Source organism: Elgaria multicarinata, chromosome 3, assembly GCF_023053635.1.
Source record: "Elgaria multicarinata webbii isolate HBS135686 ecotype San Diego chromosome 3, rElgMul1.1.pri, whole genome shotgun sequence".
NCBI lineage: Eukaryota > Metazoa > Chordata > Lepidosauria > Squamata > Anguidae > Elgaria > Elgaria multicarinata.
The window spans coordinates 57,961,144-57,988,361 of NC_086173.1; the positions used below are offsets into that span (position 1 = coordinate 57,961,144).

Genomic DNA, 27,218 nt, shown 5'->3' on the forward strand with positions numbered 1-27,218 from the left:
ATTTTATTATGCCCCGAATAGTTGAAAAGCATTATACAAGCTTCTAATTTTCTGTGTGTGTGCTGTGTGACTTACATATTAATAAAAATCACACCAACGCTGTTCATGTGTTTCTATTTTCTTAGATCAAAACCAATGTGTTTCGTAAGAGAAAACCTTTGTCAAATGGCACAAAAATCTGAAGTGTTTCTCTGCTTTCTGATCAAGTCTAGGACAGAATTTAATAGCTCCATAAAGTCCAAAGACTGGTTTTTAAGGCTTCAGGGTACATGGCACAGCTCGGGAAACTGCAAAGCCTTAGATCAAGTGAGCTGTATGGTCCCTTGGCTTCATAGCATGACTGAGCTAAAGCTTAGATAGATAGATAGATAGATAGATAGATAGATAGATAGATATAGATATAGATATATTAGTCCCCCATTTCAGTTCATGTGATTGTAAACAGCCCTGCCTAACCCAACTCCAGTCCTGCCTGGAGTGACATGCAGAGCTTACACAATATATCCAAGACAAAATAAGTAACATAGAAGTAGACAACTGAAATGTTCTAACCAAGGAAGGAATCAGTTCAAAAGTTATTGTACGACCAAAGCACAGCCATATTCTTAGAATGGTTTAACAGAAAGCACTCGGAATAAATAATCAAAATCTAGGATCAATGTGCAATTGTTGTGTGAAAAGGAGCTCAACAAGATTTCAAAAGTCTAATAATTTTGCCTGAAACAAAGTCATGCCAGAACCAAATGACTCTACCACTGAAGTAGTAGTTGTCCACATTCAAGATGTATTGCAACATTTAGGCACAGAGCCAAAATGCCGATATTACCAAATATAAACATGGATCCATATATTGTTGGGGAAGTGAATTATCTACACACAAACACCATCCAACACCCAAAGAAAATGTATTTAAAAATATCTTACTCTAAAACTGAATTAGTGGCTGCCTGTGGATGGTAACGGTAGAGAAGGAGGCACTGGTCGACTCGTAGGACTCCTCCACCTTTTCGGAGATGTTCATAAAAGAACAGCAGGTCTTCTGGGGTGCCCTGCAACAGACCACATCTTGCTTAGATCAAAAGTAGCTACTACATTCAGCTACTATATTCAAAGACATCTAAACAACTCTAAAATAGAACTCATGTCTAAAGCTATCTAATGGATCATTAGAGACATTTCCTACAGCTAACTTGAAAATGGAGAATGATTGCATTATGCTATGGGTGAGGAAAAAATCTTCACTCTTTTCAAAATGTCAATAAACCTTTTAATTGATTCTTGAAAAGAGAGATCGTGAGATTGAAACTTAATAAGCTTTCCTCTTTTTCTTGAAATAGCCAAATACCTTGATTAATAGATAAGATGCATTATAAGGCTGTTATTTAAAAATAGCTAGGTTTTTTCGCCATTTGGTTACCATTCAAATATAAAAACTAAGAACTAAATTTGTTATTGCGGTCTTTATTATTTTCATTTTATTTTTTATGTCTGAAAAAGCAGGGTAATTTGTTATCCCGCTTTGAAAAAAAATCACAAACTTGAACACGAAGCAGATTGAAAAATATATGAAATAACTCTCATCATCATTCAAAGGTAATACTTATTTTCAGTCAACATGGAAATTGCAGCCTCTGTTCTTAAACACAGCACTGTAGTCATGGTTGAGGATTAATTGAAGCTGAGTCTAGCAAAATGAAAATAATAGTTGTCGGTCTAACATGTCAAAGATACATCGCCTCCATCAGAATGTAGTACCTAGCCAGGTTGTGGGGAAGAAAAGACAGTGCACATAAGGTCTCCTCATCTTTCCAACTGCCACAGAGGCTGCTGGCATAGGAGAAGCAACAGCTGGACCAGTGTTGCTTCACCAGACCCAACTCTGGCCTATGTTTGCCACAATGGATGAGTTGTTGTGATGGCAGGGGTAGGTGAGTACCAGGATGCTGAGTAAGGGTTGGACTAGGAAGCAAGAACAGTAAGATGGGGAAGTGGAAAGACAAGGGCAATGAACATAGGGAACTGCTTTATATTAGGTCAGGGTATTTATCTATCCCATATTGGAAGAGTTTGCAGGTCACAATAAGCCACCCTGAAAATAAGCCATGGTGGGTTGGTTGTTCACTTGCTAACATGGTGACAACAACCCACTGTGGCTTAGGACGATCTGTGAACCAGGTCACTGTGTCTACACTGTCCAGGGACTCAGAGATTTTTCACCATCAGCTGGTGCCCATTCCTCTTAACTGGCAGTGCCAGGGACTGAATCTGAGATCTTCTGCATGCAAAACATGCACTCTACCACTGAGCTACGAGCCCTTACCCAACACCTGCCTGACCTAATGCTTTTATGGTCCTTTAACTAGTAAAAAAGCCCATTCTTAATTTCTGTCATGCTCCAAACTGCCTATTGTTGTCAAGCAGGAACGTAGAAAACAGCCTGGGAGAAAGTGATTTGATTCTGTGCCTCCTTTCATACAATGGGAAGGCTAGAGAAATCTGGGTCCAAGATGTCAAAGGAAGGATAACAATCAGTAAGATGGCACCACCTTAGAGAAAACAAATTGAACAAGTAACCTTTGCAACCCAAACCCTTCTGAAATCTGCCTCAATGCTGACGGTTAGAAAACTTTGTAATTAGGCATGCATTTGATCATATTGCCTTGAAACCTGTTCTTCATTTTAAATTGACCTGGTTTTTAATTTCCTTGAACTCTGGCTGACATCAGTGCTTCAGGATGTGAGATTTAGTGTCAATGGGTAAGTCACATGCCATGGCCCAGTACTATTCTGTTGCATATTAGGCCACACAACTATTTCGAAATCCTCCTCTAAAACCCTGTCCCCTTATTTCATGAAACTAAAGGTGATGACTGAACATCTGTTTGAATTTAGCAACACTGCAGTCACTTGAGAATATAAAGCAACCCATATAATTATCAAATGTTCTCAAAATATTTGTTTCTCAGCCCACTCTCTGTTACCAAGCTGTCATGGGACGATGCTATGTAAATAAATAACCGATCCTACACAGCAGGGGATCAAGCATTGTGGCATCATGCTGAAAATGAATCATAAGACAAAAACACATGCCAGGTGGCTAAAGAAATATTATTTCAATGGGCAAGGTCATGTTGCTTGTTTATTGCATCAGCCTGCAGCAGAGGGAGATGGGAAGCAGCAGGGGGATTCCATCAAGGCTACTGAAAAAGCAGCTGTATTGGGCTCCTCCTTTCTCTGAACTGTTTCCGGCTGGTCATTACAAGAACTACTATTAAACATTAAGAATTGGTGCTTGACTTTGCTTTTTTCCTCTTCTTTTCCCAACACTTCTTCCTCTTGCATGTCATGTCTTCTAGACTGTAAGCTTGCAGTCAGGGACTGTCTTCTTTTTATTGGCTGTATGCAAGATGCTCTGGGAGCCCTTTTGGCTGAAGAGTAGGGCAGCAATGCTTTAAACAAATAAGTAAATAAATAAATGTTTTGACTGCAGAAAAATACAAGTACTAAAGTAATTAGACTTATCCTTTTGCTTGATTTCTATTAGGCTTCACTCCTGCTAAATCTGGAAAGGTTCACTGAGAAAGCAGCAAGAATCAGAGAAGCTCTAGAGGGGTCGTACGGTACCTGAGAAAGGAGGTTTATAATCTGTTATCCCATAAATTACTCTGGTTATGTATATGTCTTCTGTTCTGTTCTATTATGTATAGATTGTATTGTAAGATGTAATTGCGAATTTTGGCTAAAACCAATTTTGGTTGCCGCAATAAACTTTGAGATTAGGCTTCACCTGATTAAGACAAAATAATTATATTAAATTTATTTATTTATTTATTACACTTCTATGCCGCCCCCATAGCCAGAGCTCTCTGGGCGGTTTACAGAAATTCTAAAATTGAGATAAAAACAGGTATACAAAATTTAAAATTTTAAAACACAGAACATACACACATAAAGCATTAAAAACCATTAAAAAATAAATAAATAAACATGTGGGTGATTAAGATGTGCCGCCATATGCCTGGGCAAAGAGGAAAGTCTTAACCTGGCGCCGGAAAGATAGCAGCGTTGGCGCCAGGCGAGCCTCGTCAGGGAGATCATTCCATAGTCTGGGGGCCACCACCAAAAAGGCCCTTGTCCCTCGTTGCCACACTCCGAGCTTCTCTTGGAGTAGGCACCCAGAGGAGGACCTTAGATGTTGAACGTAGTGACCGGGTATATTCATGTCAGGAGAGGCATTCCATCAGGTATTGTGGTCCCAAGCTGTGTAAGGCTTTATAGGTCAAAACCAGCACTTTGAATTGGGCTTGGAAACATACAGGCAGCCAGTGCAAGCGGACCAGAGCAGGGGTTATATGGTCAAATCTTCTGGTTCCCGAAATCAATCTGGCCGCTGCATTTTGCATGAGCTGCAGCTTCCGAACCGTCTTCAAAGGCAGCCCTACGTAGAGTGCATTGCAGTAATCTAACTTGGAGGTTACCAGAGCATGGACAACTGAAGTCAGGTGATCCCTGTCCAGATAGGGGCGTAGCTGGGCCACCAACCGGAGTTTGTAAAAGGCACTCCGTGTCACCGAGGTCATCTGAGCCTCAAGTGACAATGATGGATCTAAAAGAACCCCCAAGCTACAAACCTGTTCCCTCAGGGGGAGTGCAATCCCATCCAGAACCGGTAGAACACCCCCCATCCTGTCAGCGGAATCACCTACTAACAGCATCTCAGTCTTGTCTGGATTGAGTTTCAGTTTATTAGCCCTCATCCAGTCCATTGTCGCAGCCAGGCACCGGTTCAACACATCCACAGCCTCCCCTGCTGAAGATGAAAAGGAGAAATAGAGATGCGTGTCGTCAGCATACTGATGACAGCACACTCCAAAGCTCCAGTTGACCGCACCCAGCGGCTTCATGTAAATGTTAAACAACATGGGGGACAAAACCAACCCCTGCAGAACCCCATACTTGAGAGTCCATGGGGCCGAGTAATGTTCCCCAAGCACCATCTTCTGTATCCGAACCGCCAAATAGGAGCGGAACCACTGCAAAGCAGTACCTCCCACTCCCAGCTCAGCAAGTCGTCCCAGAAGGATACCATGGTCAATGGTATCGAAAGCCGCTGAGAGGTCGAGGAGAATCAACAGAGTCACACTCTGTCTCCTGTCTTTCTCCCGACATAGGTCATCATACAGTGCGACCAAGGCTGTTTCCGTGCCAAAACCAGGCCTGAAGCCCGACTGAAATGGATCCAGATAATCAGTCTCATCCAAGAGTGTCTGTAACTGGCCTGCAACCACCCGCACAAGGACCAGTCCAAGCACCTTGTCCACGTCCTCGAGCTGTATCAACTGAAACTCATCCAAGAAAACAGGACAAGCCTGCGCTCTGGACACCTCACTAGATTCAACTGCTATAACACTGGAGTCTAAGTCCTGACGGATGTCAAAGATTTTGTCCTGGAAGTGCCTGGCAAATTCATTACAGTGGTCCTCAGACAGTTCTACAATGTCCTTGGGGCCTGCATCTAATAGCCCCCGAACAACTCTGAAAAGTTCCGCTGGGCGGCAGAACCTTCCCTGCTTGCTATTCTCTCCATTCCATTTCGGGCTTTACTTCCTAGGACAAGCAGTGGGAAATAGAACCTTTCGAAGTTAGAGAGAGAGAGAGAGAGAGAGAGAGAGAGAGAGAGAGAGAGAGAGAGAGATACTATATTCAACATCATAAAATATTCAACATCACTTTGGCTAACAATAGTCCCAACTTAGGGGGAGTGGTGACAGTGGTCATAATTGCCAATATCCCCACCACCACCAGACACCCCAACACAATAAATCAAGATGGCTTCCCCCGCCTGCCCACGCACACACACATACACGGACACAATTTTTGAAACACAATTTTAAGCAAGACTTTCCAAGTCTGACCCAACATTTTCCCTTCCTTCAGGACTCATCTGGGTGCCCTGGACTCTTTCAGATCCAGCTAAAGAAAAATCCATAGAGACTCTGTTCCTCTAAAAGGACAATGAACCAGCAACAATTCCCCTATACTTTACAGCTGTATTGTGCATCTATCCTGGACCCAAATTCTGGGTTTGTAAAATTACTTTTTAATGGACACAAGTAGAAGACATAGCACATTTTGCAAGGGCTAATTCCTATTTTGATTAGAGTTTGGTAGCGGTGCATAGCCATAATTCCCTCTTGGAAATCCTCATGCTTTAAATAAGAAGGGGCCAGGGTTCAGTGGTAGAGCATCTGCTTTGCAAGCAGAAGGATCCAGGTTCGATCCCTAGTTAGGGTAGGAAAAACTCCTGCCTGAAACCCTGGGGAGCTGCTGCCAGTCCATGTCAACAATACTGGGCTAAATCGACCAATGGCCTGACAATATGATGTCACTAAATTCAGGATTCACTGTGACTATCAGTCCTGACACATGATTTTGCGGGGTCCCTGAAAATGGAGTATCATTTTCATACACTTTCTTCAGAAAGGGTGCATTAGACCTAATTTATGAAGTAACTTTAATAATTTGTACAAATGCATTAAATGCATTTCAAGATACCTGCTAGAATTAGTTGGGCAGCTATATATACAGATCTAATTGCATATGCCGAATCATCACAAGCAGATTTTATAGTTGTCCATTAGCTATCTCAATATCCTAAGGTTGGGAAGAGAGACATCGGTTTCTCCATTTGTATTAATAGGAGTATTAAGTAACTTGGCAGGCAGTAATGGATCTGTGTAGAGGGAGAAAGACATAGCCACCAGAAAGAGAAAATACAAATTCTTTCAACCTACCTTCTAGCTAGATTTATCCTTCCCCTGTGCTCAACTCTGTGGTGTTGCTCTGTGTCAATGGCAAAATTTCAACCTGCTTCTGTTCCTCATGTCACGCTCTAAGCTAAGTCAAGTTGGCCACATGGTTCTAATTATCAAACAGCCTGGTGCCTGAGGGTCACATGTCTTTTTTGTAGATTTCATTACATTATATACTATAGTCAGTGCTTACAAGATTTCCCTCACCCTATCAGAGGTAATATTTTCATCAAGTTCCGTAATTAAGAATATTGTGATTTAAATATTCAACATTTTACTTCAGCACCAATGGATTTTAGAAGTGTTACTTTAAAGTATGTCTGTAATTATGCCAAAATGGATGACGGCCTCCTTCAAATAAAAGAGGGATTTGAAGAATAGGGCTGCTCAGCCCCCAAAGTGGAAGAGTTCCTATGAATTGCTTGGCAGTTGCTCTCAATTAACCAGAAAACAAATTGTATTATGGCTGTAATGGTGCTGAATGTGGCTGGGGATAAATATTGATTCAGAAGAGAACAGGAAAACATTACACAGACCTTAGAATGAATAGATTTAAGAGAAAACATAGAAGGAAAATAAATGTATTGCCTTAAGAAATGATAAATGCATTATAATGGTCAAGTGTTGAGAAAGTTATCACATAGCTGGTAAAAGCATGAGCCAGAAAGTCCTAGATTCAAATTTCATGCCAGCCATAAATTTACTAGGTGCCTCAGGCAAGTCACCACTGCCTCAGCCCTCCCCCCCCACCCCCTGCAATGTGAGACAACTACTACTAACTTACCTTACAGCAAGGGTGGGGAACCTTTTTTGGCCCGAGGGCCAGACTCCCACTGGGGAAACTCTTGGGGGCCACATGTCAGCCATGGCCAGAGCCAAAAGGTGGCAACCCCCCTTTCTCTCTCACTCACATCCGAACACCCAGGCATGCACATCACAGACACTACTCAGCCCCTGCTTCTCAGCTGATCCATGTAGATCAGATCAGGAGAGGAACATATTCATCCCCATTATGGCACACTGGGAGCTTTAAATCTCCCTTCCCAATGCACCACTACACAAATGAAAATCAGACACTCTTCCTTTTTCAGCTGACCAGCATACACTAGGATGGGGATGAACATCGTGCCAGGGGAGAGGTGGGAGCATGACCACGGGTGTGGCCTGAGAGATTGTTGTGGGCTAGATTGGGGAGCCACATGAACTGGAGATTCTCCATCCCTGCTTCACAAGGCTGTTGTAAGGATTACCGAGATAATGTGTGTGAAGTGCTTTGAGTAACCTATATAAATGTTAAGTATTATGTATTTAAAGGTCACCATAGAAACTATGAAACACAGTTACTTGCTGTATATTCCCACCGACTGTAAAAAAAAATGGAAATGGGTTTAAGATGAATTAAATGTTAGGAAAAAATCTCCCAATAGTTTGTCACTTAGTTAGATTGTAGTAATGCCTATATTGCAAGCTAAAGAGTCTGGATAAACTTCTGCTATATATGGTTTGACGTAGGCCTGGATTATGAGGAATACTGATTTACTTTCCAGGATTCTTGTAAGGATTACAACTAGATAATCCATATGAAGCACTTTGAACACTTGAAATCACTATACAAATGTTAAAGTAGTATCATCGCCACCACTGGTTCTACAATTACCAGATCTTTTAAGGTTGCTGGATACCCACTGTGGCTTTTCTACAAGAGTTTTTGAACAATTCTTATATTGATAATTCTGATATAACTAAAGCTATAAGGAACCATGAAATGCTTTTCTTTATACCCTCATAGAGCAGTGACAAATATCAGTCAGTATTATTATTTATATTATACAGATGGAACACAGACCTGTTGAGTTCCGACCCTCAATGTTTGTACAGATGCCATGTTTTCTGGTTAAGTAACTCTGGGTTGACTATGTCTGGTGAATGTAACAGCTAACGAAAATAGTAAAAATGACTGCAGAAAACAGTTAGAATTATTCCAGGTGCCTAGAAATTGGGTGCTAGTGCCTAAACACTTTGTCATCATAAGAGTTGACACTTAATAGGTAGTGCCGGATGGGGGGTTGGGGGGAAGTTATGTTGATTAGGGCTGGATGCAGAATCCATTTATTTATTTATTGTTCTGGGAACAAGTGTAAGAGGAAATAGCTGCAGCCTATACATTCACGCGTGTCCTATTTTTATTATAATTTATTTATTAGTTCTGCAGCTAAACATCAGACCCACAGGTCAAGTTTACAAAAAAGGAAACTACAGCAGCAACAGATTGAAGAATATGTGCCTGGACATATACAGTCTCTTGGCTGCTCATGGACAAGACTGATCAGGCAAGGAAAAGGAAAATAATAGGAATACTCCAAAAGATACACTTTACAAACTGCAAGTACATCTGCAATCCAAAGCACACTTGGGGGAAAAGCCTCACTAAACTCATTGGGATGTACTCCTGAGTAAACATGCACACAATTGGACTCTTAGAATTAAAGGGGTAAGCCTCCTATCAACTCTCAGAATGGGTCAAAACTGTTTCAGAGAATCCAAGCTAAGACCTACACTAGAGTAAAAGCATACAAACTGGAGACAGAGATGCATAGGTCAATGTGAAAACATTGAAGAAAACATATCCAACCTTTAAAAAAATTGGCTCATTGAAGCAAAATACTAAAAATTGCAAGTTTAGCCCCCTTATTACAATTATCATCAGGGACTTGTTCTTATATCAAAGGCATGACCTTCAACCACTTATCTATTCCACCTGTAAACAAATCATGGGAAGGTACTGATCTCACAGCACTGCTACGTCTTTTTTTGATGTGTGCATATATGCCTGTCTGTAGGTTTCTGGCAAGGTTTAGCTTCATAGGTATTACAAATCACATTATTTTCTCCAAAGCTGTCACCAAAGACATGCTTGAGGACCTGTTAGAATCCAACATATTAATTTAATGCTTAGACCATTTTTAAAACAGTTTTCTCCAGAATTAAACAAATCCTGTTAAGCCTCTTGCTAGCTGTGTGACTGAACCCCTTGGTCATATCCTGATAGGCCTTTAAATCATTTTGACCCAATCCTAAAACAGGAAATTTGTGATGAAGTTATAATTGCTCCATTGTTTGGGAAATAAAGTTAAAGGATTACTCTCCAGAAACAGAAATATGTGAATTGCATTAAACATGGAAGGGGCGAAACCTAGTAATGGGATTGGGGTGATTACCTCAGCATGCTTAATAACATGGTATCAAAGTATGTTATTAAGAGGGCTTGTTTTAATGGAGTTTATAAGCCTAATTTATTTGGCTCTAGCACTTTCTTTCTTGGACACAGTTCAAGTACTGATCTCTGTTCAGTTTTACCCATAATGTGCCAAGAATATCAGAGTCTGCATCTTGTCTTGATTTTCCCCCAGTGCACCTTGACAAATCATTTGACAACTTTACAAAACTTTAATTCAGCTTCTAAAAAATAAAATAAAATCCAAGTTGGACCTAATATTTTTCCATTCAAAGGCTTAAAAAAAATATCACTCCCCACTTTGGCAAACCAAAATGGGAACATTCATTTATTAACTTCAAAGAGATATTAATAATTCTTACTATGATCCTTATTGAAGTATGGTGCTTGTCTTAGCTCTATAGTTTTTTCTACCTGATTACCTTCTTATGACTGGCAAGGGGAAAAACAAAATTAAAGACGAAGCCACTTCCCTTACTGCATTTGAAGAAAGATCACATTCCATTACGTTATTGTTCCTGGGTTTCATTGAAAATTATTCTTACCTTAAAATATAACAAAAACTGACATGCCTAACATTCATAGTTTAGGAATACAAAGGTAGAGCACAAGCCAGAGATGGCACGTAGAGCAATAACAAAATATAACGGTGAGTTCTAGAAAATCAAGGATAAAATGTGGATATCAATGTTTCCCAAAACATCCGATATGCAAAGCATACGTTTTTCCTAAATTAAAACAGGTGACATTTCACTCTTACATCTGAAAAATATTATTATTTTAATATATAAACATAAATGTTGCTCACCTTCAGAATATCCCATCCCCACCTCTCATATGTCATTGATGTGGGTGTCCCTCTTGACTGAAAGGAGGCAAGCTCCTAGCAGTGACTCATATAGAGGCACAATGAGTAGCCTCCTCTGACAGTGGGTAATACTTCTGCAACAGGATCAAATGAATTTCCCAATCCCCAGTGAAGCTGATTAGAACAAAGAAGACCAGAATAGTACATCACTTGGAGAGGCTGTGGGCAGCCTCTTGTGTCTAGGGATTTTTGACACACTGGAGCCTTTAATTTATTTCTTGTGGCACATTAGTATTTCTCTCATGGCACACACTTTAGGAATTACTGCATTATACAAATGTCCTTCACTCCATCCTGCTTTGTTTGGCAGACTCTCTAGAGGGGGTTGATGGCGGAGAACAACTCAGGACTGCTGAGCATATTTTGCATTAAACAAACAAACGAAAGTAATCTAGCACCAAGAAAACCTGAACTCTACAACTCATATAAATGATGCAAATGTTCATATATTTGCCTGTTGTGCATTATTCCTACTAGTCACGGAGAGGAAGAAAGAGCTATGCAGGGCACTAAACCCACTCTCCTTACCCACCCACCCAATTGTGAATACTTGACACCTTAATTACTAGAAACTTGCTCCATGAAAATTGTAATTTGGAAGTAGCACAGCACAGAAATCAGAACAGATAGCAATGACCAAGGGATCCCGAAATCTGGCTGAACCTGCCAAGTAAGCTAGAAATGGGTCAAAAGTTTGCAAACACACATTCTGTGCAGTTCTTGAACAATGAAAGTTGTGTATTTTCAGTCACGTCCATCACAAAGCTCAGGTCCTTTCTTTAGTAGGCCCCAAAGGGAAGCTAGAAAAGGGCCCCTTCCAAAGAACCACTCCCCAATGTGCCATGAGGATATGAAGAAAACATCCATTGAATTAGCTGTCTAATACTTGCCTAATTTGCCTATTTTAAAAGATATAGTAAAGCATGTAACAGTGCCCAAAATGTTGGGTACAGCCTTGCGGCACCTTAAAAATAAACAGATTGCATAAACTTTTGTGATGAAACTTATGCCACAATAATTTGTTTGCCTTTAAAGTGCCACAAGATTACTGCAGCAAAAACAACAAAGAGACCAATATGTTTATGCAACCTGGGGGCATTCGTAGATGTAGAATATTCCTTTAGATTTTAAAAAAATAAATCAATCAATAAAAAGACAGAGGAGATGCTCTCAAAAAGCTATGCAAAAGCTTTTAATTGTGTATTCTAAGTGTATTGTGTAATGAGATATTTAATTCATGTCTCTGGTGTATGCATTGTATTCCAACATTTGAAGAACAGGTGTACAGATTTAGTCACAAATGAGAAAAGCAGGTTGCTGCCATGGAGACTATTTGGTGCATGGAAATATTGGAATGTAGACATTTTAGTCTGTTACTGTATTTATTGGCAGCAACATGACACCTGGTAGATGCCAAAAGAGAGAAGGAAGATAATTACTTAACATGGCATATGGTAAATTCACAAACTGAGTGAGCCTCCTCTTTGGTGGGAAATACCAGCCATACTTTAGGAATTGTATGGTACAGGCATATCAGAGATACCACTACAGTACACTTTAACTTATGTTCTTCTCCATAGTACTTACCTTTCCCCCTTCATCAAATCTGCCCACATGATGAAACCATTCCTGGGAACAGAACCAAGTTGGCATAATTACAGTTGGTCCATGGGAAGTAAAAACCTGGAAAAAATGTGACAAAACTCATTATGACTATTAAAGAAGCACAATTAATAAATATATTTTATGAGCTAAAAGCACTTTTTAAAAGACTAAGGACCACTTTGTGTATTACTATTTCCTTTACAAATGTTAATCTCCTTTTCAGAATTACCACGCAGACTGTATGAAGCGTGACATAAAACATTTTCCTGCTATGACTGAGCAGTGTACATGGACAAATTATAAGAAATGCTGGGAAATCTATGTTAATATCTTCTGTGTTTCATTTTTCTTGAGCAGCAGTGGAGAGGGGAGGAGTTAAGATTAGTGGAGTAACTGGGGAAAGCAAGGCTTTAACGTTTTCTCCCCACACAACCCTGCCACATCTGTTTGTTTTCCACTGAGGGGCAAAAACTAGCTTTGGCTCCAGAAGGTCCAGGGAGGGGATTTAGATCAGGGAAAATAGACATGGGTGGGGGGAGAGATTAGATACCCTCTCCCACCCCACCTCACCCCACCCCACCCCATGAGTGTTTTGAACTAAAAACAAAACAAAGAAAGAGAAAACTCAGAGGAGCTCTTATCATGGATCTCCCAATGTCTCATCTTGTATGCGATTCGTGGCAAAAAACAAAACAAAACAAAACCTAAGCGTCACAATACACAGCCTACTACACAAATGCTACATTATCCATAGAGATTAATCCACATTTCTTACAACATCATTTAATTTATGAAGCAGCCCCTTCTACTCCAGCACTCTGTTCACACAGTGGCCAACCAGCTGTTGACCAGGGACCAACAATGCAGGACATGATGCCACAGCACCCTCCCACCCATGTTCCCCAACCACTGGAGCACACTCGAATACTGGTGGCAGCACACAACCATCAGGGCTAGTAGCCATTGATAGCCTTTGCCTCCGGGAATTTATCCAACCCCCTTTTAAAGCCATCCAAACTGGTGGCCATCACTACAGTTTAACTATGCACTGTGTCAAGAAGTACTTCCTTTTATTTGTCAAAAATCTCCCACCCATCAGCTTCATGGGATGACCCTGGGTTCTTGAATTATGAGGAGGAAAAATGTCTCCCTATCCACTTTCTCAACACCATGCTTAATTTTGTACATCTCTATCATGTCTCCCCTTACTAGCCTCTTTCTAAGCTAAACAATCCCAAATGTTGTAACTTTTCGTTATAGGGTAGTTACTCCAGCTCCTTGATAATATTTGCCCTTTTCTGCTCTTTTTCCAACTCTACAATATCCATTTTTAGGTATGATGACCAGAACTGTACACAGTATTACAAGTGTGGTCGCATGATAAATTTGTATAAGGGGAGTATGATCTTGTCAGTTTTATTTTAAATTCCGTTCTGAATTATGCCTAACATAGAATTTGCCTTTACAACAGCTGCACATACCTATATTTAGGAATGAAGGTCAAATAAATTATTCCAAATTAATTCAATTATTTTCTGCTTGGTTTGTTTGTTTGTTGTTGTTGTTTTGGCACAATTAGTTCTCTATAAAACATGAAATTAAGTTCTTGAGAACAAAGCACACCTGGATGCATTATTATTTACATATAACATTCCAACATTAACAGCCAACAGAAAGTGCTGTCTTACAGACAAAGCAAATGGAAAGTAGTTAAACACATTTTGGGCTCCACGACATAGCATGAGGCTGAAATTATTTAGAAATTGTTATTCTGTTTTTAAAGAACATCTATAAAGAGCAGTGGGGGAAATCAGCACACCTGACTATAAGCAGATATAACACACACACACACACACACACACACACACACACACACACTTTTGGTACCTGGTAAGAATAAATCTGAATGAAACTGGTGTCTTGGGAAATTAAATGAACATGACCCTTAATTTGTATATTTTTGAATGATGACAGCTTCAGTGAGTAATACCAACAAAGCCAGGAAAGTTTATAATCACCCTTTTCTGCTTTAAACAAATATGTCTCAAATCTAGTGTTGAAATAAACCAGAATATCCGGATTATGTAAGGTAAATCTATTCTTTCCATTAATACAAGACAAAATGTCTAGCAAGTTTCCAGGCTAATCTTGTTGACAAGCTAAAGGGGCATACTGTACCCTGCTTAAAGTAGTACACATAAAGTTTCTTGTTAGACACTATTTAAGCAAAGGAAGACATGGAAAACAAATTACTGCCCTCTCTTCACTCATCAGTTAAAATACATCTGACTCCATTATAAAATAATTTCTTCATAGTATCACAACAATTGTTTAAAATTTTCAAATCTTGACACTAACATACCTTCCTAAATGTATATTTAATTTCCTTACTTCTCAAGTTGTATGAGGCATACAAGTTACCTGAGTTCTACTATTATGCAGAGGAATCAGAAGACGAGAGACTCTGGCCTTAGCTAGACCAGGCGAAATCCCGGGGCGAACCCCGGGATTGTCCCTGCGCATCTACATGACGCGCAGGGGATCCTGGGATCAGGGAGGGATGATCCCTCTCTTGCCCTGGGATCTCGCCCTCCACTTTGGGCCCGCTTTTTCCACGGTCCCAGGCTGATTACTCGCACGGAGCCAGGAGCCACGCTCAGGAGCGCTTTGCCCATCGGGGGTAGGGGTGGGGGGAGCGGGGAAATTAAGTTTTGTTTTTTTTAAAAAAAAACAACTTACCTTTGTGCACGACCGTTCATGCGCTACGTCTTCTTTAAAAAATAAAAAATGGCGGGCATGACACTTCTCCTCCTGAGGTCGTCGCGCCTTATGTGTAAACGGAGGAGGGATTCCACGTTAATCACAATGCGAGATCTTCCCTCCTCCGTTGTGGGGTAGAAGGTAGGTCTAGCTAAGGCCTCCCTGACTGTTAATAGCCAGCTATTCTAGCACAAGCTGCTGTGCAGCACAATGCTATACATGTCTATCCAAAAGTAAGTCCCACAGAGTTCAATGGAGCTTACTGTCAGGTAAGAGTGCACAGAATTTATTTAAAGTAGTTATATCTCATCTGTCAATCTTAGGTTTTGAGATGGTTTACAATATTTTAAAATCCATAGAAGAGATAAAACTCAAAAGAACAATAAATGCTAAAAACACTGCAAGCAGCAAAAGACCATAAAATGCCATAAATTAAAATTATAAAACACCATAAAACAATAAAAACAGAACACCAGCAGCACTAAGGATACAATCACAATGAAAAAAGCAAGAAGTTTCTGATTGGTGTTTTAAGAGAACAGTTCTTTGTTGTTTAAGTAAAAAATTGATGAGAAGACATTACTGAAATGCACAACATTTATACCAAAAAACCAATGTGGTGGGTGGCAAGGGAGCAACTATCTTGAAATGCATATGGGTTTGGTTTTATGGCGCTGCTGACTTCTCCACCCCACCCCACCCCACCCCATCCCCTTTTAGGTTTTAACAGGTTCAATAAAAACACTTTAGACATTAAAAATAACTACTGGAACCAGAAAATAACAAACCAGCATGTTATGAAGCAATAAAAGCCTCAGCTTTCTAAATCCAAAACATTTTGTTCCACTGCATTTTAAAACTACAAGATATATTTAAGCTGTATGATAACCTAACATTGAATTAAATGATAGGGTAAAATGCTTTATTTTACAGGATCTTAAAATTACAGTCTGCCAAGTCCAACAAAAGACATAGCAAAATGCATGGCTGTTAAACTGCAACAGATTATTTAAGAGGAATTCCATAACTTCTGATGGACAGGCTGATAATATCTATTCATTACAAATATATAGAGAATACTTGTTGTTGTTGTTGCTTAAATGCAATCATCAATAAAGGTCAACTTTTAAAATGTAAATGACTTACACCCGCTATAACCATATTTGCTTCATAATGTGTCAGGGAACAGCAATAAACACATATCCAGACTCCACTGAATGATTGAATATCCCAGGGAGTCACAGAAGGTCCCCAGAAAACCTGGTACTACTGGACAACTCACAATTCTGAAAGATGTTCTGTTACTCTTTTTCAGACATGTACTTAGAACATATTGCCAAAATAGGCAAAAAACATTCAGATTTGATCTAGTCTTAAATGCAACGTTTAAGGACTTATATGACTGATTTTTTTTAATGAAATGGATGCTTTAAATACAGTATTTGAAGGAAACAGATAATTTATAATATAGAGGTTTCCTGAGAATGTGGTGTATTTTGGAAAGGACTTCAGATTCTGTTTCTTGAATTAATTACAGTTCCAATGTGTTATTAATTCAGACCACAGTTACAATTAGGCCCTAGCAAAACCAATTGATACCATACCATTCCAGGGCTGAGGATCTGGACAGACTCCAAACCTCTTAGAAGAATTAGAAATGTAGTTCTCAGATGCTGAGAGCCATACAGGCCTTGTAACACTCTGTATGGCAAAGGTCCTCCTGATGCAGAATCATCTGGGTGAAGGGTGGCAGAAGGACCCAATCCTAGGCATTCAGGACACAATGCACTTTGAGGCTCGAGTTACCTCTCAGAGCATGGGAACTATTTCCTAGAAAGCTCACACATCCAGTAATATTCAGAATTCAAGAACAGGGACTGGGATCTCCCCATGCCCCCTCCACCTCTGATGGCTCCTTGAGGGTAAGCAGGGTAAGCAGACAAGAGATTGATTTCAGCTGCCCAGGCTGCACTTAGCACATAGAAGTCACATTGTGCATGACGCCCCAAGGCTTAGACCAGTCTGCACCCTGAACAGTAATGATTGGGCCTTCCACGCAACAGGAATCTTGGCCCTGGTGAACATAATAGATAATGTCATTAGAATGTGATGATGGGTCCTGGGGGGGGGGGAATCCCCCAAAGACCTTTTCTAAACACATTCTGGACTTCGATATGTGCAGAGTCAGCACAAAATGGATCTGGAAGGTTCCCACCCTCTAAATCCACTAACCCCAGATTAAATTCACCTCTAGCAGGAAGCAGAGTTAAGGTGTGAGCTTACGCATCAGTAGGGGCATGAGAACAGGAACTACTAATGGGGCTTAATTATAAATGACGTTCATTTTTTATACCTAATATTATTGTAAGGTTGGTCATATAATATGACAAACTGAATATAGAATAACTGTCCAGAATGCTGAATTCTAGATGGGAATCTGTTGGAAGCAAAATCTATGCATAGAATACATTAACTAGAACATAGAATATTGTACATGCAGGCTGGCTGAAGGGAATTTAGAACATGTGCAAAATGTGCCTTTTTGTCATCACTAAGGAACCAACAGTAAGCCCCCATGTATCTGGAATAAGACAAGGATTTATGGTCAATAGCAGTGGCTTCCAAAACCTGTTTTAGTCTTACAGCCACTTTCTCAGCAAATTAAATAGAACTAGGAGACATATGGTGGTACAGGGAGCAATTCAAACACAAGCCCTTCCTCTTGACCACTAGAAGATTGTCTATAGCTTCTTTGGTTTCTTTGCCCCATCAGCAAACCCTACCTACATACTTTCAGGATGCATTTAAAGATAATGGAAGCTAATGCCAAATTTTGCACAAAGCATTCATCAGCCTCTCCTAACTGGGTGCTCTCCAGATGTGTTGGACTACAACTCCCACTGGCCATGCTGGCTGGGAATTATGAGAGTTGCAGTCCAACACATCTGGAGGGAACCAAGTTGGGGAAGGCTGGTATACATTAATCAATGTCCTTGTGGATCAGAGGCCTTGTTCTTCATTTCCTGATTTTTACTTAAAATACTTTTCTCAGCCATCCTTTTGGGCTGTCACAAAGGTTTTCAACATAATCTGCAGCTGGCATTCTGCAAACTGGTGAGACAAAGATTCACAAGAAGAAAATGGTCTTTTTGTGAGGCAATTCTAACAACTTAAGGTCATAATCTTTTAAACCATTTAGCCCTAACAATTTCATATTGTCAGCATGTTTCTTTCTTATGACTGAACAGCAGCTCTTTGGTTTTATGGTTTAATGCAGTCTGTGCTCACTAAACGTTCTTAGCGGAATCAATATAAATCCCTAACACAGAATGTTCAGACCCTAGGATGAAAAAGGCAGCAATTGTATTAATCCTGAAAGGCCCACTGAGAGAAAGTAGGCCTTGTGATATTTGCCACAAGACAATTAGTAACACATATGGCCACACAGGTGTGTCTCCTGAGATGATCACCTCACAAGGAAAGGCAGCTTAGGCACTTAAGTGCTGTTCATCTATTTGCAGCTAAACTTCACAGAAATGACTATTTGTTAAGTCAGGGGATCACAATCAAAGGGTAAATTAAAATAATATGGGTAAATATAGGCAATGAACATTTCAGCAGACTTCATAAGTAAAAGAATAACAGTCCCCAAGCCTACAAAAGCAGAATACTGATTTAGCAGACTACAGACACACACACACAAAAGGCTATTTGTGAAAAATATGTGGAAAACTATTATTAGACAAATCAAGTATATATATTTCTTTTCCTGCAAGTGATGGGACATGTGAGTTTCATCAGAGCTATAATAGCTTGGATAGGGCAAGTAGATGAAACAATGCAGTGGAAGAGACTTGATGAAGATGTATCTCCAGAGATGAGCTTCAATCCACAGATCATATTAGAAAATCCTTTTATCACATTATTTGGGAGAGAACCATGGATATATTGCTAGTGGGGGCTGAATTCTGAGGCTGGTTTTCCAGTTATTCCAGAGAGCAACAGAGATCTTTGGCATACAAATTCCAAGGCAACCACCATCCCATTAAATGAAATATTTTGTGGTGGTGGTCTTGGGATGCCTAGTGACTTGTAGTTGGTAGGACCTTCTCTCTTCCCCAAAGAGCAGAGTGTTAGTCCTGATCTTGCACTGCAGCACAGAGTCAGGAACAAATCCCTGCTCTCCTCCCCAGCTCCAACCTTGGTTGGGGGGAATAATTCTTGGAATTGGGCTGCATAGAAAGAACATGAAAACAAGTTCATAGCTGGAAAGGACAACTGTGACTTGCTATTTTAACACCAAGCATTTTGAGTGCCTCAGAACTGCAGTGCCTAACAAGAGGCAGGGTTCATCCCAACCTGAGGCTGGGGAAAGGGAGAGGCATAGGGCAGTTCCACTGATGCATCTGAAGTACAGTGTAACTGTGAGAATAATCCATGCCACCCTTTCCAAAATCAGGAAGAAACCCTGGGACTTACCATGCTGTCCAAAGATCTACAGTACACTTGCCATGATAATAAAAAATGTGGACCACTGGCCTCTAATACTATAAGAACATAAGAAGAGTTATGCTGATCAAAGGCCTATCTAATCCAGCATCCTTTCCCCCCCAACCAGACGGCTATGAGAAGCCCACAAACTTCTTGCTGTTGTTTCCCAGCAACTGATATTCAGAGGCATATGTTGCCTCTGATCCTAGAGGCAGTATATATAGCCATCATGCTTAGGATGTACAGATTTTGTTAAATTCATTCCATCTGTGTTTTGTGGATTGTCAGGCAACTTTTGTTCTATCGTCTGCTTATTGATGGAAGCTGATTTTTGTACAAGAATTTTGTTCCTGTTTTCAAAAACATACCTGGGCAAATACACATTTGAGCAAATCCACCCCCACCGCCCTTGCAAAGTAATAAGCTGGTCTGCTGTGGAATCTGTAGGTCAGATTCATAGAAAACTAAACGCCTTTGAATCTGTGGAGGATTTCTCCAACATCTCTAGTCATAGCTAGTAGCTGTTGATAGTCATCTTCCATTGAACTATCCACCATGATTCAAGATCCCTTTTCTGATCAGTCACTGCCATCTCAGAAGAACCCATCAGTATATATGTGAAGTTAGGATGTAGCCACTGATAGCCTTATCCTCCACAAATTTGTCTAATTCCTTTAAAAAGCCATTGGTGAACATAACTATCATTTGTGGCAGCAAATTCCACAGTTTAACTATGTGCTGTGTGAAGAAGTATTTCCTTTTATCTGTCCTAAATCTCCCAGTTGCCATTTCGAGTTGCCTGAACACTTTGTCTATGGTGGCCTGATATCATTCAGTCAACACTGGACTGAATGATGAACGTTAACACCCAAAAATTTAAATAAAATTAGGTGTATTTCAGAATGTATATATACAGAGTCAGGAAAACATACAAAGAAGCAAAAGGCAAAAGGGGAAGAAAAGTGAGATTAAACATTGACAGGCCTATGAAACATGGATAGAGCAAGGACCTTCAAAAGGAGAGAAATCTAAATATAAAGGAGAAAGTTGGCAGGAACTGCAGTCACATTATTCTATATTTAAATCGAAGTTACAAGATTCTAATACCACACTGTGATAAATCTGCTGACAACTCAGTTAGGATTGCACTCAAAAGCCTTTGAAATATAGTTCTAGATCTTCTTGTATCACAAAACTACGTAATATATAAGTAACTTAGAAATGCCTGTGACTGAACAGAAGAGGGGGTAGTTCTACCAGCCAGGCATACTGTGAACCATGAATGACAGATTTATTCAATGGAATCAAATCCTTGGCAAGGGTTTGCACAAATCAAGTTTATTATGTTCGACTCACAATAAGATGGGGGGGGGAGTATTTTTACATCACGATATTAAGTGATTTTTAAAAAATGTTAAATTTGTAAATGAACGATACATCAACTCAGGAACCTATTTCAAAATACATGAATAAACAGGTCAAAATCCTATGCATACTTATTCAGTTCATAGGTTCCACCAAAACCACCACATCTTCTTCTGCCTGAGCTGCAAGTCCTGTTGTTTATTCGTTCAGTCGCTTCCGACTCTTCGTGACTTCATGGACCAGCCCACGCCAGAGCTTTCTGTCAGCTGCTGCCACCCCTAGCTCCCCCAAGGTCAAGTCCGTCACCTCCAGGATATCATCCATCCATCTTGCCCTTGGTCGGCCCTTCTTCCTTTTGCCTTCCACTTTCCCTAGCATCAGCATCTTCTCCAGGGTGTCCTGTCTTCTCATTATGTGGCCAAAGTACTTCAGTTTTGCCTTTAATACCATTCCCTCAAGTGAGCAGTCTGGCTTTATTTCCTGGAGTATGGACTGGTTTGATCTTCTTGCGGTCCAAGGCACTCTCAGAATTTCCCTCCAACACCACAGTTCAAAAGCCTCTACCATTTAAGTGCTCTTCCCACAGCTACTACTTTCTCTCAAAATCCTCTCACATTCCAAAATAACTGTCCCCCAAACCCTCCTGATAGCCTTAACATCATCATACATATCTCCTTCCCCATTAGCCAACATTTCACAACTATTCTCCTTGACCGTAAAAATGGGCAAGCTGCAAAGTCCACATTCCATTAGACCAGTGGTTCCCAATTGGTGGTCCATGGACCCCAGGGGGTCCGTGTAACCTATCCAGGGGGTCAGTGGCACCATTCACATATTCACCATCCATTTCTGGAGTCCACTGTGGACAAATTCCTACCAGAAGTAAAATATAACATCACTGAGCACCTGCGTGATTTAGTGGCTAGCTTCAGAGATTACTTCCCTGCACCTAATCCTGAAAACTCATGGATAAGGAATCCTTTTGAATGTGGTGATGTACAACTAACAACTCTATCTGTGGAAGAGCAAGATGCACTTGTTGATGTGACTTGTGATGGTTCACTGAAATCATTTTTCAAAGAATATAGACTGGACCAATTCTGGGTGAAAGCTTTTCCTGATTATAAGAAGTTAGGTGAAAAAGCTTTGAAACATCTAGTTCCCTTTTGTTCCACATATCTTTGTGAACAAACATTTTCGACATTTTGTTATATGAAGAACAAGCACAGAAATCGGCTTGATGTTGATTCGGATTTGAGATTAAAAGTAGGAAATATTGAACCGGATGTGGAAGGGATTGTTCAGGACAAAAAGAAGCATGATTTCTCCCATCACATTTAGGTTTAGTAGCTGCTAGACATGTCATAATTTGTTCAATTGAAAACTAGACGTTAGTTAAAATTAAATTCATCTTTATATTCCTAACTAAATCATTGTCATTTTTGCGTGGTAATATCACAAATATCACAAATTTTATGGCCTGTTTTTTAGTATACCTAAAATCCTTTGCTTATTAGGGGCTACCCCTTATTTTCTCAAAAAAAAAAAATGCTTTGCACAGGTAACTACCATAGAGATAACCATTTTTTCAAAAGTAGGGGGTCCATGGCTTGGCATTTGAAAAACAAGTGGTCCACAGTACTTAGCTAATCGGGAACAACTGCATTAGACTGTTCTATGCACTTTGCTCTCCTTGACATATTGTTACTTTAAAGGAAATAGCAGCCGGAGAGGATGTTGCTACAACCTTGTGTCATTGGTCATAACTAAAAGCATCAGCTTCCTAGCACTGAAGATGGCCCAATAATTTGTGTGAAATCCTTGGAGTGTGACAGGTCACACACTAGGGAGCTGGGTCCTATGTTGGATAACCCTGGTATAAAACATCTGCCTACTATTTGCAAGCAAGGTTAAGGTGTTATCACAAAAAAATCCATCTGCTTCAAAAATCAGGGTCCATAGCCAGCCATTAATTCTATTTAATTTGTTTATTTCATATACTTATATCCTATCTTTTAGGGTATAACCCACACAAGGTGGCTTATAACAACTAATAAATAAAATATATCAAACTTTTTTTTAACACAAACCAGTGAGTTAAACAACTAAAGCCACCAACAGCTCAAACATAAATCCAGCATAAAGCCATCAATAAAAAGCTAGGCAGTACAAACATTTTAAAATTTAAAAGTCACCAACATGGGGCCCATATATACTTCCCAGGGGAGAGAGCACCAAAGATTGAGGACCCCACTGAAAAGGCTCTGTCCTTTTCCTGGTACTGACCAATTTGTTGGTCCTTGGCATCTAGCCAGAAAATAGTGCCTCTTATACTGATCCAACCAGGCACACATAAGTGCAGGTGATCCTTCATGTCATCGTTTCCCAAACCATTCAGGGCTTTAAAGGTCAAAAACAACATTTTAAATTGCGTTTAGAAATGAATAGGCAACCAATGCAACCGGTACAGAATGTGCGTAATACGATGTGAATGCCTGCACCCCACAAACACCTTGACAGCTGTATTCTGTGCCAGATGATGTTTCCAAATTCATTTTAAACACAACTCTATATAGAAAGCATTATGGTAATCTAGTCTGGATGTAACCAGGGTAAGTGTACCTGAAGCCAACTCCGCTTCCCCCAAATTGTATGGTTCACCACCTGCATTCCTAAACTGATAAGAGCCACTCTATGCTGGTAAAAACCATTCCTAGGGTCCAAAACCTCCTGTGCCTCCATAGATAGCACCAGACCCATGGAAAATTCCAAACTGTGTGCCTGGCTCTATACCTGGGGAACACAATACTCTCCAGAACTGGTTACAAACCTTCACCATGGTCTTCCCAAGCAACAGTACCTGCACGTCATCTGGATTAAGTTTCAATTTGTTTGCTCTCATCTATGCCAGAACTGCCTCCAGACATTTAAGGCTTTTCTACATGAGGCTTTTAACTTGCCACTTTACTGAGGCTTCTGGATTCTGTTCCTGGATTCTTTCTGGGATTAACATCATTATTTGGGGGGGGGGGGAGAGAGGTTCCCCCCTCTTCCTTTCCTTGCGTTTATTTATTTATTTCATTTCTTCCACCGCTTCCCTCAGATTAGTAGATTAGGCCTGTTCTATGCACTCTTTCTCCTCTGCTCTCCTGAGCCCTGCTGTTCCTGGATAGGTATAATCTGACCACAGTGATCCATGCATTGGCAACCTCAAAATTGGATTACTGCAATGCACTCAATGGGCCTGTTCAAACATCATGCTAAGCCAGGTTTAGGCCATTAACCCTTTTGCAGTAAATGGTTGGTGAATGTGTTTAAACCATGGTTATGTAGCCACTGTGGCTAGGAATGGTTCACACGACATGCTAAGTCATGGTTTACATGACATGCTAAATCATGGTTTACACGACATGCTAAGCCATAATGTTTAGCTCAAAATGCTTAAACACCGTGTCTTAATGATTCGTCTGAACAGGGTCTATGTGTTTCTGGACCAGTGTCTTCTGACACTGGTCCAGAAACTACAGTTAGGTTGCTGAGTGGGGAAGCCTACTACAAGCATGTTATAACTTTGCTCAGATAACTGTACTGGTTGCCAATATATTGCTGGCCCAGGTTCAAGGTGATGGTATTGACACAGAAATGTTACCTGAGGGAGTGCCTTTTCCTATAGCAACATGCCCATTCACTATCAGGATCTCCTGGCTGACCTGTTGCCTGCACAAGCAGATGTGACGGTAACCGGGGCAGGGCCTTTTCTGTTCTGGTGCCCTGCCTCTGGAATTATCTCCTCCTTGCAGTACAACAGGCATGTTTAGTTGCCTGTTGAAAACACATACCTATACCCAGGAATTTGCCGATTCTAAAATCTAGCCTGGGAGATTTTCTTTGTTGCTGTTTTTATCTTTAACTTTTATTGTTGTTTTAATGCATTTTGTACACTGCCTTTTGATTTGATAATGAAGGGTGGTATATAAATATTTCAAACAAACAGATGCAAAAGAGAGATAGAGTTTTATGTCAGCTGCATGCTGATGATAAATCAGCCGAATCCTCCAGACAACTCATCCCAGTACCTGTCCTGGCTTACTATTCCCAAATATAGGAGAGCCTTTACCCTGGCAAGGGTTAACGCCCTTCCTTCTAGGGTAATGGAGGGTAGATTTAATAAAACTCCACTTACAAAAAGATGTTGTCCCTGTAACAATATGGAAGTGGAGACTACCCTCCATGTATTATTTTATTGTAGATTCTATCAAGAAGCCAGAAATGATCTTTTATTTCCCGTTATTCAGCGCTACCCAGGCCGTTCTATAAAGGACCTGAATTCTATCCTGCTTCAAGGCTATAACAAAACAGTTACCGAGCAGGTGGCGAAATTTCTTAATCTGGTTATCCAGATAAGACCAACAATGGGACCTTTTTCTTTTTAACCTAACTCTATGTGGTTTAATTAAATGTATATTTATGGTTTTACTGTAAAACTGTCTGTTTATATGTCTGATGGTCTGTTGACCGTAACAATAAAGATTTGATTTAGTGTAGATGCCAAAAAACAAGGAAATAAGATGGAACTCTGAGGCATCCCAAAGTCCACCAGCACAACATTTTGTAAATACCCTTCGAGAAAGGACCAGAGCCACCTTAACACTGTACACCCCAAGGCCCAATCCAAAGAGGCAGTCCAGGAGGGTACCATGGCTGATGGAATTAAAAGCTGATGAGAGGTCCTGGGGAACCAACAGGGTTGCACTCCCTGTTATTCATCTCCCAGGATAGGCAGGCCACCATGTCAGCCAATATGGTTTCTATCCAAAATAATGAGTTTCTATCCAAATAATGAGTTTCCAAAGGGATCCAAATCAATGGAACCAAACCATCAGTTTTATCCAAGAGGGGCCAGAGCTCAATGTGATAGAAAAGGAAAGGAACCTCTCGTGCAAGCACTTGAGTCATTACTGACTCCTAGAGGGACGCCTGCTTTCGCTGACGTTTTCTTGGCAGACTTTGTAGCAGGGTGGTTTGCCATTGCCTTCCCCAGTTGCAGTTACCTTTCCCCCAGCTAGCTGGGTACTCATTTTACCGACCTTGGAAGGATGGAAGGCTGAGTCGACCTGAGCCGGCTGCCTGAGAACCAGGGATCGAACTCAGGCCGTGGGGAGAGTTTCGGCTGCAGTAACTGCCGCTTACCACTCTGCGCCACACGAGCACACACTTTAACATTCAGAAGGTCCCAAGTTCGACTCTGGGCTTCTCTAGGAAGGGCAAGGAAAGAATTCTGCCTGAAACCCTCAAGAACTGCTGACAGTTAGTGTCAAACAACACTGTGCTAGATGGTCCAATGGTCTGATTCAGTATAAGGTAGCTTCCTGTGTTCCTATGTCTGGAGTTGAGACATCACTACTCACTTGCTTAAGAATGTTAAACTTGACGCTGGACAGTAATTGTTTAAGCCAACAGGGATCATAAATTTTTTTATAAAGAAGTATTCTTCCCCTTCCCTTCCCCTAAGTCCTCCGCACATCCTCCCACACTCTTTCTGCCTGCTCTGAAGCCTAGCACAATATGAGAGATCTCATTCCTCTGCACAAGACAGGGAAGAAGCAATTATCACTGGTGCACTGAACTTTAAATCTGCCTTCTGAAAAGCTCAGTGAAACAGAATCATCCCTCTTTTGCTTGGTAGAGGAGACAATTCACTCTATTGATTTCTCTTATTTGGAACTTGAGAGTTCTTCTGAGTTTTTCCTTATTTCTGAAGTTATGATCTGAAGTTCAGATCCAATCCTGGAAGACGTGTTCACCTCTGCAGATTCAGAGAAAAACAAGGGCTTGAAGTGAAGTTCTTAACAAAAAATTGTATGTGACTTGGCTTGAGATTTTCATTGTTATGCATACCTCCAATCATATTCACACACACCCTCGCACCCCCCAAGAAAGCACTTTTGGAACAAGTTCACCCTTTTCCAGATAATAACCTGCAACTGGTTTTTTTCTTCTTTAAATAGCTGGGAATAACACTTCCCCCAGCATCTCAAACCTCTACACATTTATTTATCTATAGCTACTGCCAAACCCTAGA

General features: G+C 40.5%; 1 protein-coding gene across 1 annotated transcript in view; it reads right to left on the reverse strand.

Annotated features, from left to right (window-relative positions):
- B3GNTL1 (UDP-GlcNAc:betaGal beta-1,3-N-acetylglucosaminyltransferase like 1) overlaps window positions 1-27,218 on the reverse strand; it is a 240,150-nt gene that overhangs the window by 79,776 nt on the left and 133,156 nt on the right. The window contains exons 7-8 of the mRNA XM_063120407.1: window positions 12,503-12,598; window positions 925-1,049 (exon numbers count right to left, since the gene is read on the reverse strand). Of these exons, the coding sequence (XP_062976477.1) occupies window positions 925-1,049; window positions 12,503-12,598 (221 nt within the window). The remainder of the gene's footprint in view (window positions 1-924; window positions 1,050-12,502; window positions 12,599-27,218) is intronic.